Raw genomic sequence first — 13,137 nt, 5'->3', positions numbered from 1 at the left:
ACTAAGTTAAACCCCAATCTATGCGGAATAAGTGTATACATGGCGATTTAAAACGGACTGCACCACCTCTTCTATTCGGCATAGAATCTATGCCGAACAGATAATTGTATTCCGAATGAGGCGTATACATGACCATTTTCTATGCCGCATAGAAATCTATGCGGCATAGATGTGTCCATGTAAACGCGGCTACTGTGGCATTGAAGTGGAACTTAGAATTAGAGGGACAGTTAAAAGAAGAGGACTGGGAAAACATTTATGGAACAACACATAAAACAACAAACTCTAGGTTTTGGAGGGAGTATGCATGGAAAATATACACAAGATTCTTTATCACACCATAAATACAATCAAAGTTTAAGACATCAAACTCATCAGAGTGTTGGAGAAACTGTGGGGAAAATAATGCAGACCATTCACATGTTTTCTACTTTTGCCCATCACTAAATACCTTCTGGAAACTGATTACAAATTCTATTTCGAATATTTTCCAAATTAACCAGGTACCTGAACCAAAATGCTTCATTCTAGGTGTAACACCGGATGAACTCATATCAGAAAGAGACAAATACTTATTTATACTTAGGATACTTAGGATAGCAGCAATGAAACAAATAACAAGGAACTGGCTAAAACCTACTCCACCATCTTTTAAAAACTGGAAGTCAAATATAAATAATATTTTAGAAATGGAAAGAATAACCTATATAACTAGAAATCTAGAAATTTAGTTTTTGAAACGATGTAATAAATGGTTAACATACATGGATTATAATTAAACTATTATTATTAATATTCTGAAGATAGTCGTGAAGAGCTGGAAGAGTTAACTTGTGTATATATATACTGTATGTGTTTTTTATTTTATTATAATTATTATTATTATCTTATTATTATTATCTTTTTTTATATGTAGTATTGATTTGTTTTGTTTATTTATTTATTTTTTCTATTTATTTACCTATTTTTTTATTTTATTTTGTTACTTATCCATTTATTTATATTGTTTACATTTAAATAAATATATCTATAAAAAAAAAAAAAAAAAAAAAAAAAAAAAAAAGTTTGTAGGATGATGTCAATGTAAAAATAACTCATCAGAATAACAAATGATCCTACAATAAAGTATAAAAAATAAATAAAAAAAAAAGTTAGGCACGTTACACGCGTTATCCAACGCGAGTAACGCGTTTGGTGTGGCCGTAGCCAGTGGCGGTTCTACGTCCAGTTACGCCCCGGGCAAGACTTCCTACAAGCGGGGGGGGGGGGGGTGTGTGGAAGGAGCAATTGTTGACGGGTGGACGGGAGGAGCGATTGTTGACGGGGAGGGGGGGGGGAGCGATTGTTGACGGGGGGGGGGGGGGGGGGGTTGTATCGTCAACCTACAGACTTCAGTGGGGGTTTCATTCCGTCTGTGCACGGCACCTTCTCAACGAGCAGGTGTGCGCCTGCAGCCAGAGGGGGCGCCAAAATACCTATTCCCCACACAATGTTATGTCGTACTTCATTGTTAACTGCTACGCAGCGCGTTTTTTTTTTGTACTGCTCGTGGTGCCCCCCATGTGATTTGGCGCCCCCCACAAATATGCTGCCCCGGGCGGCTGCCCGGTTCGCCCGTGCCTAAAACCGCCACTGGCCGTAGCATAACGCAACGAAACGACAAAGTCTTTACCGTCTCTGTAGATTTCCTTTCCTCCGGGGTCCGCTTCGTACCTTCAAAGTAAAAGTTCGTCTCGCCAAGTCATGCATCTGACCCGGGAAGACGGTCAAAGGTCACCGCAGGGACCAGAGGAGTAGGGGGGGCGGAGGCCGGGGCTCCTCCCAAAACCTTTTAGTGCTGAATAAGGATGTCTAACTAAAAATAATGATGAACTTTTATAAAGAATCATTTACATGTTTACAAAGGACAGGAACGCTATGTGGGCGATGGACCAGGTTTATTATTTCATGTAAAGAGTTTTCAAAAAGACTGAAAACACATGCAGCGCCTAATAAAACATTTTTCATGACTTTAAAAATCAGACAGAGAAGAACTTGGGCACTGAAAGGGTGAGCACACAGAAGAGTTCCCCAGAGAGCAACCTGGAGACAGAGACACACTGATAAAACCCAGTACAGGTCTGGTGCTCCAGGTGGCCACAGGACCACGACTTTAAAGGAGGGAAACTTAGTGTTTCATTACAGACTGGATCCTCTTTATAGATCTATCTATCTATCTATCTATCTATCTATCTATCTATCTATCTATCTATATATATATATATATATATATATATATATATATAGGCAAGTCAGATGATCCTTAATTGGTTGAAGATCAAACAGATATTGTGATTAATGTTGAAACCCAAGCCTCTGAACACAAGACAACTCTCAGAACCAACGAGCAGGAGCAAACGATTCAAACGTTAACAAACATATGTGGATATAAAAGTAGGGGAACACAAACCCCTGTTACCGTGGAGACGTCCCCACAGGACCGCACAGACCCCGCCCACAACGGAAAGTCAAATAAAAAGAACCATGGAGGCTGAAACCATCAAGAACTGGCAGAGAGCGGAGAGCGAAATGAAAGGAGCGCCGATGCAGACGTTTATATGGTCCAAAGGGCCCCTCTCTGGTGGGCTGAGGGCCCCTCTATGGTGAGGGCCCCTCTCTGGTGAGCTGAGGGCCCCTCTCTGGTGAGCTGAGGGCCCCTCTCTGGTGAGCTGAGGGCCCCTCTCTGGTGGGCTGAGGGCCCCTCTCTGGTGAGGGCCCCTCTCTGGTGAGCTGAGGGCCCCTCTCTGGTGAGGGCCCCTCTCTGGTGAGCTGAGGGCCCCTCTCTGGTGGGCTGAGGGCCCCTCTCTGGTGAGCTGAGGGCCCCTCTCTGGTGAGGGCCCCTCTCTGGTGAGCTGAGGGCCCCTCTCTGGTGGGCTGAGGGCCCCTCTCTGGTGAGGGCCCCTCTCTGGTGAGGGCCCCTCTCTGGTGAGCTGAGGGCCCCTCTCTGGTGAGCTGAGGGCCCCTCTCTGGTGAGCTGAGGGCCCCTCTCTGGTGAGGGCCCCTCTCTGGTGAGGGCCCCTCTCTGGTGGGCTGAGGGCCCCTCTCTGGGGAGGGCCCCTCTCTGGGGAGGGCCCCTCTCTGACTAACAGTAGTAGTAGTGGTAGCAACAGTAGGAACACTAGTAGTAACAATAGTATAGTAGACATCATGGTAGTAGTAGTAGTAGTAGTAGTAGTAGTACACAAATGGATACATTTAAATAAGAGTAAATAATACAAAAAAATAAGGAGGCGGGGCCCTTCTCCGCCTCCTGCTGGGTGTCGGGCGTCTGGGAGACGGGCGACGCCAGCCTCATTAACCGCACGTCCTCCCCCCCTTAAACACCCTGCACACACACACACACACACACACACATACACACACACACACACACATCTGCAACAACTTAAAACTATTTCCAACTTCAGTTTATTAACTCAATTTGTAACATTTAAACAAGACTGCTAAGTCTGTGTGAAACTCAAAACAGAGAAACAAGAGCAAATGATTCACTGGGGTTTGCATTTAATTTAAAATATTTTTAAACAGTAAACATTGGTCACTTGTCAGCTTCATCAGCTTATTCCCTTTTAAAAAAAAATATATCTTTCAGGCATCAATAAAGACACCAAGTCCCTCTGTCATGACTCTAAGATCAAAATTCTTGTAAAACCTCTGACCCTTGGTATTATGTTTATTTAAAATAAGTAACTTATTAAAATAAATAAAAAATATAAGAAACTAAGTCCCGTCTGCTGCTCACGCCCCCCCCCCCCCCCCCCCCTCCACACCTTTTATCAGCTGAGGGCGTTTTCATGAGTCTCATAGTATTAGAACATGTGGTACTGGTTGATTAGCTAAGTTGTTAAGGCAATGAATACGCCCTCAGCTGATAAAATAATGCCAGCGTTTTTTTTCAACTGAAAATTAGCACCCATGTAAACTGCTCTTGCACCTTATCATGCTTATCATGCTACGCAGCATTACAAGCCTCTGCCGACTAAACCATGAAGCAATTCAAGAGGAGGCGTAGATAGAATCGCCTTGTGGTCAACTGTCATTTAATACATCTAACAGATTATGTCAAAGTTTTAAAATGAATATCATTATTATTACCTGGTCATGTTATTACACAGCTGGAAATCGTGGATTTTCTGATAAAGATAATGTAGCTAGCCTTTTTGACAGACAAAACAGAAGAAACTATGTTAGGTACGCTTGTGCTGCATTTTTGGTTTTGTCAAACAGGAGACTCCCACCCACAAATCAGAGGTTAGAGATTCCTGCAGGAAGGTTGCGCTTGATTTCACTAGCCCATTTGAGCCTGTTCATTAGTGTACAGCATCCATCCTCTCACTGCTTGTGTAAAAAAAAGAAAGAGGTTGAATATGAGATTTGAGGACGAAACGTTAGGGTGGGCTAAGGCAAGTTTTGGGTGGGCTTGAGCCCACCCAAAGAGGTCTAAATTCGCCACTGGTTATTACTATTATTATTACTGCACTTGTGTCCCCACACGGTCACTAGTGAAACAGTGTGGAGCTCCGTGGGGGAGGAGCCAGGTGTTAGGGGAGGAGCCAGGTGTAAGGGGAGGAGAGGAGGGGACTTCTTATTCAGGAAACGAAACTTAAGGATCATAGAAACCAAAGCCATCCAATGTGGAAGCAGTTCTCTCTTTCAGGAGGAAAGAAGCATTTTGGAAAACATCGTCTGACACAGAAACCACAACAAGGTGAGTAAATCAGCACAACTTTGGGAAAGGTTTGAACCCCTCTTCCCCTTGAGGAATTAGAACAATAATGGAATATCTCAATACATGAACCTTGTCTTCTAGGATGGCCTCTGCTAACACTTCCTGGTCTGAAGAGAACTTTTCCTGTCCCATCTGTCTGGATGTGTTCAGCAGCCCAGTTTCCACACCGTGTGGACACAACTTCTGCAGAACCTGCATTAATAATTTCTGGGATGAACAAGTCCAGTGCAAATGTCCTATTTGTAACCAGATTTTCGACACTAGACCTGATCCACAGGTCAATATCTTTGTATCAGAGATGGCTGATCTGTTTAGAACGACCGTACGAGTAAAGGAGAAGCCTTGTGTTGAACCAGGAGAAGTTCCCTGTGACGTCTGCACTGGGACCCAGCTGAAGGCTGTGAAGTCCTGCCTAGTGTGTCTTATCTCTTACTGCCAAACCCACCTGGAGCCACATCAGAGAGTCGCAGGCCTGAAGAAACATCGGCTGGTCGAGCCTATGGACCGTCTGGAAGACAGGATGTGTAAGAAACACAACCGACTTCTGGAGCTCTTCTGCAGAACTGAACAGGAGTGTGTGTGTCTGTTGTGCACAGTGACAGACCACAAGTCCCATCCTGTTGTACCTCTAAAGGAGGAATATGAAGTGAAGACAGCCCTGCTGGAGAAGATAGAGGCTGAAGTTCAGCAGATGATCCAGGAGAGAAAACTAAAGATTAAGGAGATCAAAGACATGGTTGAATTTCGCAAGAAAGACGCAGACGGAGTGATAGCCGATGGTGGGCAGGTCTTCACTGCTTTGATGCGTCGCGTTGAAAAGTGCAGAGATGATTTCAACCAAACAGTTAAAGAAAGACTGAAAACCACAGAGAAACAAGCTGAAGACCTCATCAAAGAGCTGGAGCAGGAAATAGAAGATCTGACCAATAGAAGCTCAGAGGTGAAGCCACTCTCACACACTGAAGACCACCTCCACTTCCTCCAGGCCTTCAGATCCCTGAAGGATCCTCCACCCCCCAGGGACTGGACCACGGTGGAGGTCCGTCCTCCGTCATACGCAGGGACCTTGAGGAGATCCCTGGATCAGCTGGAGGAGACACTGAACATGGAGATGAAGAAGCTGTGTGATGATGAACTGAAGAGGGTCCAGCAGTATGAAGTAGATGTGACTCTGGATCCTGATACAGCTCATTCCACGCTCATCCTGTCTGAGGATGGGAAACGAGTACATCGTGGAGGTGTAGTGAAGAAACTCCCAGACAACCCTAAGAGATTTACTCATTATTGGTATCCATGTGTTCTCACGAGGCAGAGCTTCTCCTCAGGGAGATTTTTATTTGAGGTCCAGGTTAAAGACAAGACTGAATGGGGGTTAGGAGTGGCCAGAGAGTCCATAGACAGAACAGGTGAGACCAGGTGGACCCCTGAGACGGGTTACTGGACTCTGGACTACTACAATGATGTGTTGGTATTTAGAGATAACCCTGATGTCCGTCTCCCTCTGAGAGCTAAGCTCCAGAAGGTGGGGGTGTTTGTTGATTATGATGAGGGTCTGGTCTCCTACTATGATGTGGAAGCCAGGGTTCATATCTACTCTGCTACTGGCTGTGCCTTCACTGAGCCTCTCTATCCATTCTTCAGTCTAGGTTTATGTGAAGACTCTGCCCCCCTGATCATCTCGTCAATCAAACAGAGTAGGACTTTTGTTTGATAATAAAATAAACAAACAACCAAAGTAACTAATGTTTCCTGAATGGGAATCTCTACCATGGGAGATCTGAGAGAACTGCATTCATATCGTACTATTCACTGTTAATTAACAAAATGTAACAAAATGCAACTTACACTGTGTACTATAAATAAATATGAATCGATATAACTGGTTAGACTATTCTTTAATGTTCAATGACTTCTTTCTGATCGTTTTTTAAATACAATTAGGTTAGTTGAAAGTGTAAAATATTTTTTTTATTATTATTATTATTTTGATAGGGTTATGGTTAAGGGTTAACTCTCACAATTAGTGACAACAAAGACAAGTCCTCTTGAAGGGTGACCGTGAGATAGTCTCCCATTACCACTACGGTGCGTTTTAAATAGTTGTGCTCGGTGAGAAATATAATAATTATAACTTTCTGGTGAATCGAAAAGCGCCTCAAGCTGTGTGCATAACCATGTCGGTTCTCATTCGAGTCTGCGTTAATACAGCGACAATAACACACTACGACGTCCTTCAGAAATATTCTTCTCAGTTAACATGTGAGCATCCCTATCGAATACAATGCTAAACAATTCAAAAACAAGAAACTGCGATACGACAAAGTCTTACCGTCTCTGTTGTTTTCCTTCCTCTGGGGTCCGCTTCGTACCTTCAAAGTAAAAGTTCGACCTACTCGCCGCCAAGTCATGCATCTGACCCGGGAAGGCGGTCAAAGGTCACCGCAGGGACCTGAGGAGTAGGGGTGTTGGAGCCCGGGGCCCCTCCCATAAACCTTTTAGTGTTGAATAAGGATGTCTAACTAATAATGATATGTAGCGCCCCCATGCCATGGCTATGAACATGATATTCTAATTAACCCAAAAGTTAATTGGGACGCTCCCAAGTTCACACTAAACTGACCACACGCTATATGTGGTAATCTACCCGATTTTATGTTTAGTTGTATTGTAGTGTCTTGTAGAACTAAACCCCTAATGTATAGGAATGACTGCATGGTAATGGCAATAAAAACACACATAAGTTACTATGAAAGATGGTTTCATTGAATTAACACGTTAACAAGAATCATTCAGTGCATCGACCCACAGGTAAATCAATTCCCACAAGAAAACAGGTAAATCAATTCACACATGAAATCCCATGCATTTTGGAAATGTTGAAAGCAAAATGCAGTCCTATGCCGGCACCAACTATTTATCCCCACGTTGCAGGCCTGTGTCGTCGCTTGGGTACGTGGAGGCCAAAAACAGAACGGCCGCTTCACTCACAGGAGCAAACAAACAAACAATCAAATGTACCTTTCACCTCACTTGGCGGGGTGTGTGTGTGTGCGGGTGGAAGCGATCGGACAGTCGCGGTCCTCGGGTCGACTGGTCCTTCTGCCGCGTCCACGTCTGGAGGCAGGCTCAGCATCTCCAGAAACCTCAGAAGCACATCCCCGATCGCTGATCTGGTGGTTATCTATCCGACAACCGGAACAGTATACCTCTAGTCCATTTTCTAGACAGAGTATCAATCGCATGTAGGTATAATTGGTATAATTGGATCACGAGCTCGGACTAGCCGTCCGTACTCTTCCTGGTTCACACCTTCAGCTGCCGAGCTTCCAACCTTTTAACCCTCCGGTTCAAAGGTCACATTAAGAAAACAACCAAAACGTACATACTCAAATGAAAATAAAATACAGGCCATAGGATAATAAAACATTCTGCATAATGCATTCAAAATCATTAAACATTTATTAACACCTTTTAACTTAAAGAAAATTAAAGGAAAATATAGCACAGGGCTACACTCTCCCCCCCCCTTAAATGTCCTCATGCCCTCATGAGACCCAACTCGGGCATGAAAAATTAGTTTGTTAACCAATTTTTATGACTACACCCCTATGAACTCTAGTCAAAGGCTGGTCCTTAGATCTTCCTGCCTCATCATATGTTAACCTAATAACCGGCTTAATTGACCTCTTTCCTCGTCGAGGAGAATTTCTCTGAGGTTCAACTTCCTCAGCTGATACAACTGGATCTTTATCAGATACAGTTCTACCTCGTTGTCCAACAGGGGTATCTGCATCGTTACCAGTATTAACAATATCATCACTCTCATTAGCAAGGACATGTTCAGGCTCTGATATCACCTCAGACTCAACCTCACTCTCCTCTGGATCAGATGCAGTTTGTTGTTCATCAGCAGTGTCCACTACTGGCATGACATCGTCCCTGCTTCTCTGAAAACCACGAGTACAGGAATCAGGAGGTTCAGATCTCCATTTGTAAACAGGTCTAATTTCACATTCAGAATCACTAGTGTCCTCATCAACTAAGTAGCGGTCTGATTGTCTCAAACTAGGACTCTTACTGTACGTCCACACCAGGAGCGACCATAGCGTCAAAGACGCTTTGGTCGCTCACAAAGTTTCGCTGCGAATTTTTCTGTTCGCTTTGGTCGCTCAAGTCGCTCATGACGTACAATTCAATTATGCAGACGCATTTAAAGGAGCCGTATGCGTTTAGTAGGCCATACAGACAGCCATATCAAATAGTGAACTCTCCCATACACCTTGGCCATATTGCCGAGACGGTTTTGCATGTTCGATAAAGTGCTTCGACAACAAGTAGGACAGTGATTCCCCCCAATATACAAAAAATCCTAAAATGTAGGCTAATTACAACCGAGAACATAAAAACCCTGCGTGCTGTAGTAGTTAAAATATGTTTCACTGATCTGGATCTGCAAATCATGATCTGCACTCATTCGTCGCATTCAAAACAAATAGACATTAGCGCACATGGCTAATTTGCATACGGACACAGGACTGGTTGGCTCCGCAAGGCAAATAATGGAACATATATCTATCTAGGCCTTTCTGTCTATCTATCTATCAACGCGTGTCTAGTTTTAATGTGATGTATTGTGTGTATGTCCAGTCAGACTTGTCCTGTGTGGTCTTGTAGGCTACTGTCCTGTGTGGGACGAACCACCTAAATAGATTCCTGACGATTTGTGTCGTTTGGTATTAATAAAGACTTGACTATCTATCTATCTAGACTATTTAATTAAAAAATATTCACCTCGGGCTCCGTGAATAGTGGGGAATAGAGGGAGAAATTACAAGGGATTTATCTCTTGTCTTTTATCCCTCTATTCCCCACTATTCACGGAGCCTGAGGTGTGAGCCTCGTCTTGTCGATTAGTTTGTTTATGTGACGATTTCAAAAACTTTTTTGGTTTTGTTTAAAGCATGCTACACGCGATTGGTTGGTTAGATTGGTGGCATGTAGAGCAAATTATAATGATTCCCGCTTAAATACGAACGTTCTAGATGTAGCCTATAAATACTCCCGCTTATCATCACTTGATATCCAAACCACTATGGCGTTTCGATCTCTGAACTGAAAAAGGGTGGGTTCGTACAACACCGGGTGCCCAGTTACAGCCGCGATTAATACTTCAGCCGACATTTTGTTCAGTGAGTGAATAAAGGTAGGTAGGAACTAGGGATGGGCATAATTAATCGATGCTCGATAATCGATCGTTAAGAAATGCGTCGATCAATTTATATTGTTATCGATCAAAAGGACGTTGTGTTGCATACTGTGAGTCTTGAAGCATTTAATTGAATATCACTATGTGGGAGAAATACCACCCTGCCGACTGGTGGAAAGTGAATGGAAGAAGGTTCCTGTCAAAGTTAGCGCGACAATACCTCTGCATCCCCGCAACTTCGGTCCCGTCAGAGCGGGTGTTTTCTGCTGCTGGACTGACAGTTACAAGGCTGCGTTCGCGTCTGACCCGCGAGCATGTTAACATGCTTATATTCCTAAATAAAAATATGTAGGCTGGAGTTATGCTATGGACAGTAGGGACAGTCACCACCGTATGTGAGTCGCTCTTTTTTTTTCTTAATGTGTTGTCTCTCGCTCCGCTTTTCTTTCGGCTTGGTGCCTCTTGGAGTCGTTACATTTTGCCAAAACTGTGATATTTTAGCAACAAGTTCAGCCTTATATATGTTCAATAAGGTATTGCTTTTAGATAGACTAGTTCATGCAATTGTTTGTAAATGGGTGGCTCTTCTTTTTGTTGCGAGCCTTTTCCGCGCGCCGGCTGCAGCCTATAGGCATTATATGTCGGCCTTTTTCCCCCCGTTTTTTCAAAACAGTTATACCGTTTAATGCCCACTTTTAGCCAACTGCCTTTGTTTGATTATTGTTGTCCGATAAGTTGGCTACTTATTGTAATTGGAATAGGCTACAGATTTAGTCTTGTTGAATAGTTTCCAAACCTGTAAGAGCGCCTGTAGGCGCATTGTTCGGACTTTACGAGCGCCGCATAGGCCTATAAACTATAATGCCTGTATTTATTATTTTAAAACTGTTAAACAGTTGTAGGTCTTCAAGTTAACTGTATTGTATTAATGTTGGCCCATACATTATTGTTGGAATAAAGATTTCATTGATAAAAACATGCTGCATTTTCTACCAACGGGAATTTCAATATAGCCTAGAAAAAAGTTAATGATTAATCGATAATTGATCGATAACTCTAGCGATGCTCGATCAAGGAAATTTCTTCAAATGCCCATCCCTAGTAGGAACCAAAGTGCCTGCCGATGTTCCCTGGGATCCACGCAAGCGAAGAGCGTCTACATTCCGATTGGCTGTCAGTGTTTGGCCGCTGAAGCGAATAATAGTCATTTGCATAAAGTTAAAAAGTTTTCAACTTCTTTTTGACGCACTGGTCGCTCAACTTTGGCCGCTGGTAGCGTTGGTCGCTTTGGTCGCTTTGGTCGCTCTTGCCCATAGAAAGTGAATGACTTCCGGCGATTTGGTCACTCAATTCGCTTCTGGTGTGGACGGACAGTTAGGGGAAACAGATTTTCTTTGAGTCCTAGTCACAGATCTTGCGACCGCCAATGGAGCATCCTGCTCATCATCAGCTATCCGGACCAGCTCACCAATAGGCAAAATATTGTCTCTGTGTAGGGTTCTAAGTTTCCCCATTCCACTATCAGGCTTGACTCTGTACGCAGGCAAGTCAGGTAGCTTTTCAACCACCACATAAGGTAGAGCGTTCCAACGGCTCTGTAACTTATGCTTTCCCTTCCAGCCCAAATTTTTCAAGAGTACTCTGTCCCCCTTGGCTAAAACTTGGTTGCGCATGACCTTTTCGTAGTTCCTTTTGTTTCGCAAATGAACTTGTGTAGCTGACTTGGCACAAAGAACCTTTCAACCAAGACTTTGGCCACTGTTATTGCTCTTTGATCTTTAGTCGGGTATGCTTGTGCGTAGCGACTGAAATTATCTGTAACGACGAGTATGTTACCATATCCACTTGAGTCTGGTTCCAAAGACAAGAAATCGATACAAACCAGCTCCATAGGTCCATTAGAGGTAATGTGATGTAACGGAGCAACTCGGGAACAAGGGCTCTTCCACGTTACACACCTCCCACAGTTACCTATGTATCTCTCAACAGCCTGAGACATTTTCGGCCAGTAAAACCTTTCCCTTACCAGGTCTACAGTTCTCTCTACCCCCAAGTGTCCCATATCATCATGTAAAGCACGAATCACAGGCAATCTGAACTCCTTGGGCAGTAGCAACTGACGTCTTTCTTTTCCGGAGGCTTTGTTTGTAATTCTGTACACTAGTCCACCTTCAACACTGAATTTCGGACTCTCACGTTTCAGCAAACCTACTTCAGGGTCAGTCTGGCTTAAATTAGCTGGCCACTGGCCAGTGTTCAGGGCCTCTCTAACCACCTTGAGTACACTGTCCTCCAGTTGCGCTTTTCGCAATTCTTCTCGGGTGAACTGTTCCAGACTACCCAGATTGAGATGAGTTGCAAAAGCATACAACTCAGGAACACCTTCTGCAGGGATACCTAGTCTATCTGCTACACGCACCTCCCCGTCAGGTGACTTCAGTACGTGTGCATAACCACAGATGGCCCTCACGTCACCCTGTGACAGCTTTTTCCAGGGCTCAGTGTCCTCGTCAATCCAAATCCGGGAAAGCAAATCGGCGTCAACATTAGTTTTACCAGGGCGATATTTGATCTCAAAATCATATGTAGCTAGGGCCGCAAGCCACCTATGCCCTGTCGCATTTAGCTTCCCAGTTGTCAATACGTAGGTGAGGGGATTGTTGTCCGTCATCACAGTGAATCTCACCCCATATAAATAGTCATGGAACTTATCCACCACTGCCCATTTAAGGGCTAAAAACTCAAGCTGATGAATATGATACCTCTTCTCTGCAGCACTCAAACCTCTACTGGCGAACGCGATCATCATGCACCTGATTTAAGACAGCCCCTAACCCTTTAAGGCTAGCATCAAGGTGCAACACATAGGTCTTGTTCGGGTCCGCAAAAGCTAATACAGGCGCGTTGGTGAGGCACTCAATGATCTCATGGAAAGCCTTGGTACACTCATTAGTCCATCTTGAGCCAAACGGTTGAGACTCTTTAAAGTACTGCTGTTGGTCTTTAACACTCACTTTCTTTCCTTTCCTCACTGGAGGATAACCCTTGGTCAGGTCTGTCAATGGCTTAACTGTGGAGGAGTAGTGTGCTACAAATCTGCGATAATAGCCGCAGAAACCGAGGAAAGATCTCAGGGACTTCAAGTCAGTAGGCTTCGGCCACT

At 44.0% G+C, this 13,137-nt stretch overlaps 1 protein-coding gene across 1 annotated transcript; it reads left to right on the top strand.

Annotated features, from left to right (window-relative positions):
- Positions 1-4,677: 4,677 nt before the first annotated feature.
- On the top strand, positions 4,678-6,479 carry LOC130392380 (E3 ubiquitin-protein ligase TRIM39-like). The gene is made up of 2 exons (XM_056602864.1): positions 4,678-4,747; positions 4,850-6,479. The coding sequence occupies exon 2, from the start codon at positions 4,851-4,853 to the stop codon at positions 6,477-6,479; it is 1,629 nt and encodes a 542-aa protein (XP_056458839.1). The 5' UTR covers positions 4,678-4,747; position 4,850.
- The last annotated feature ends 6,658 nt before the right edge of the window (positions 6,480-13,137 follow it).

This window comes from Gadus chalcogrammus, chromosome 11 (genome assembly GCF_026213295.1).
Source record: "Gadus chalcogrammus isolate NIFS_2021 chromosome 11, NIFS_Gcha_1.0, whole genome shotgun sequence".
NCBI classification, from domain to species: domain Eukaryota; kingdom Metazoa; phylum Chordata; class Actinopteri; order Gadiformes; family Gadidae; genus Gadus; species Gadus chalcogrammus.
This window is presented reverse-complemented; position numbering and strand designations above follow the sequence as displayed.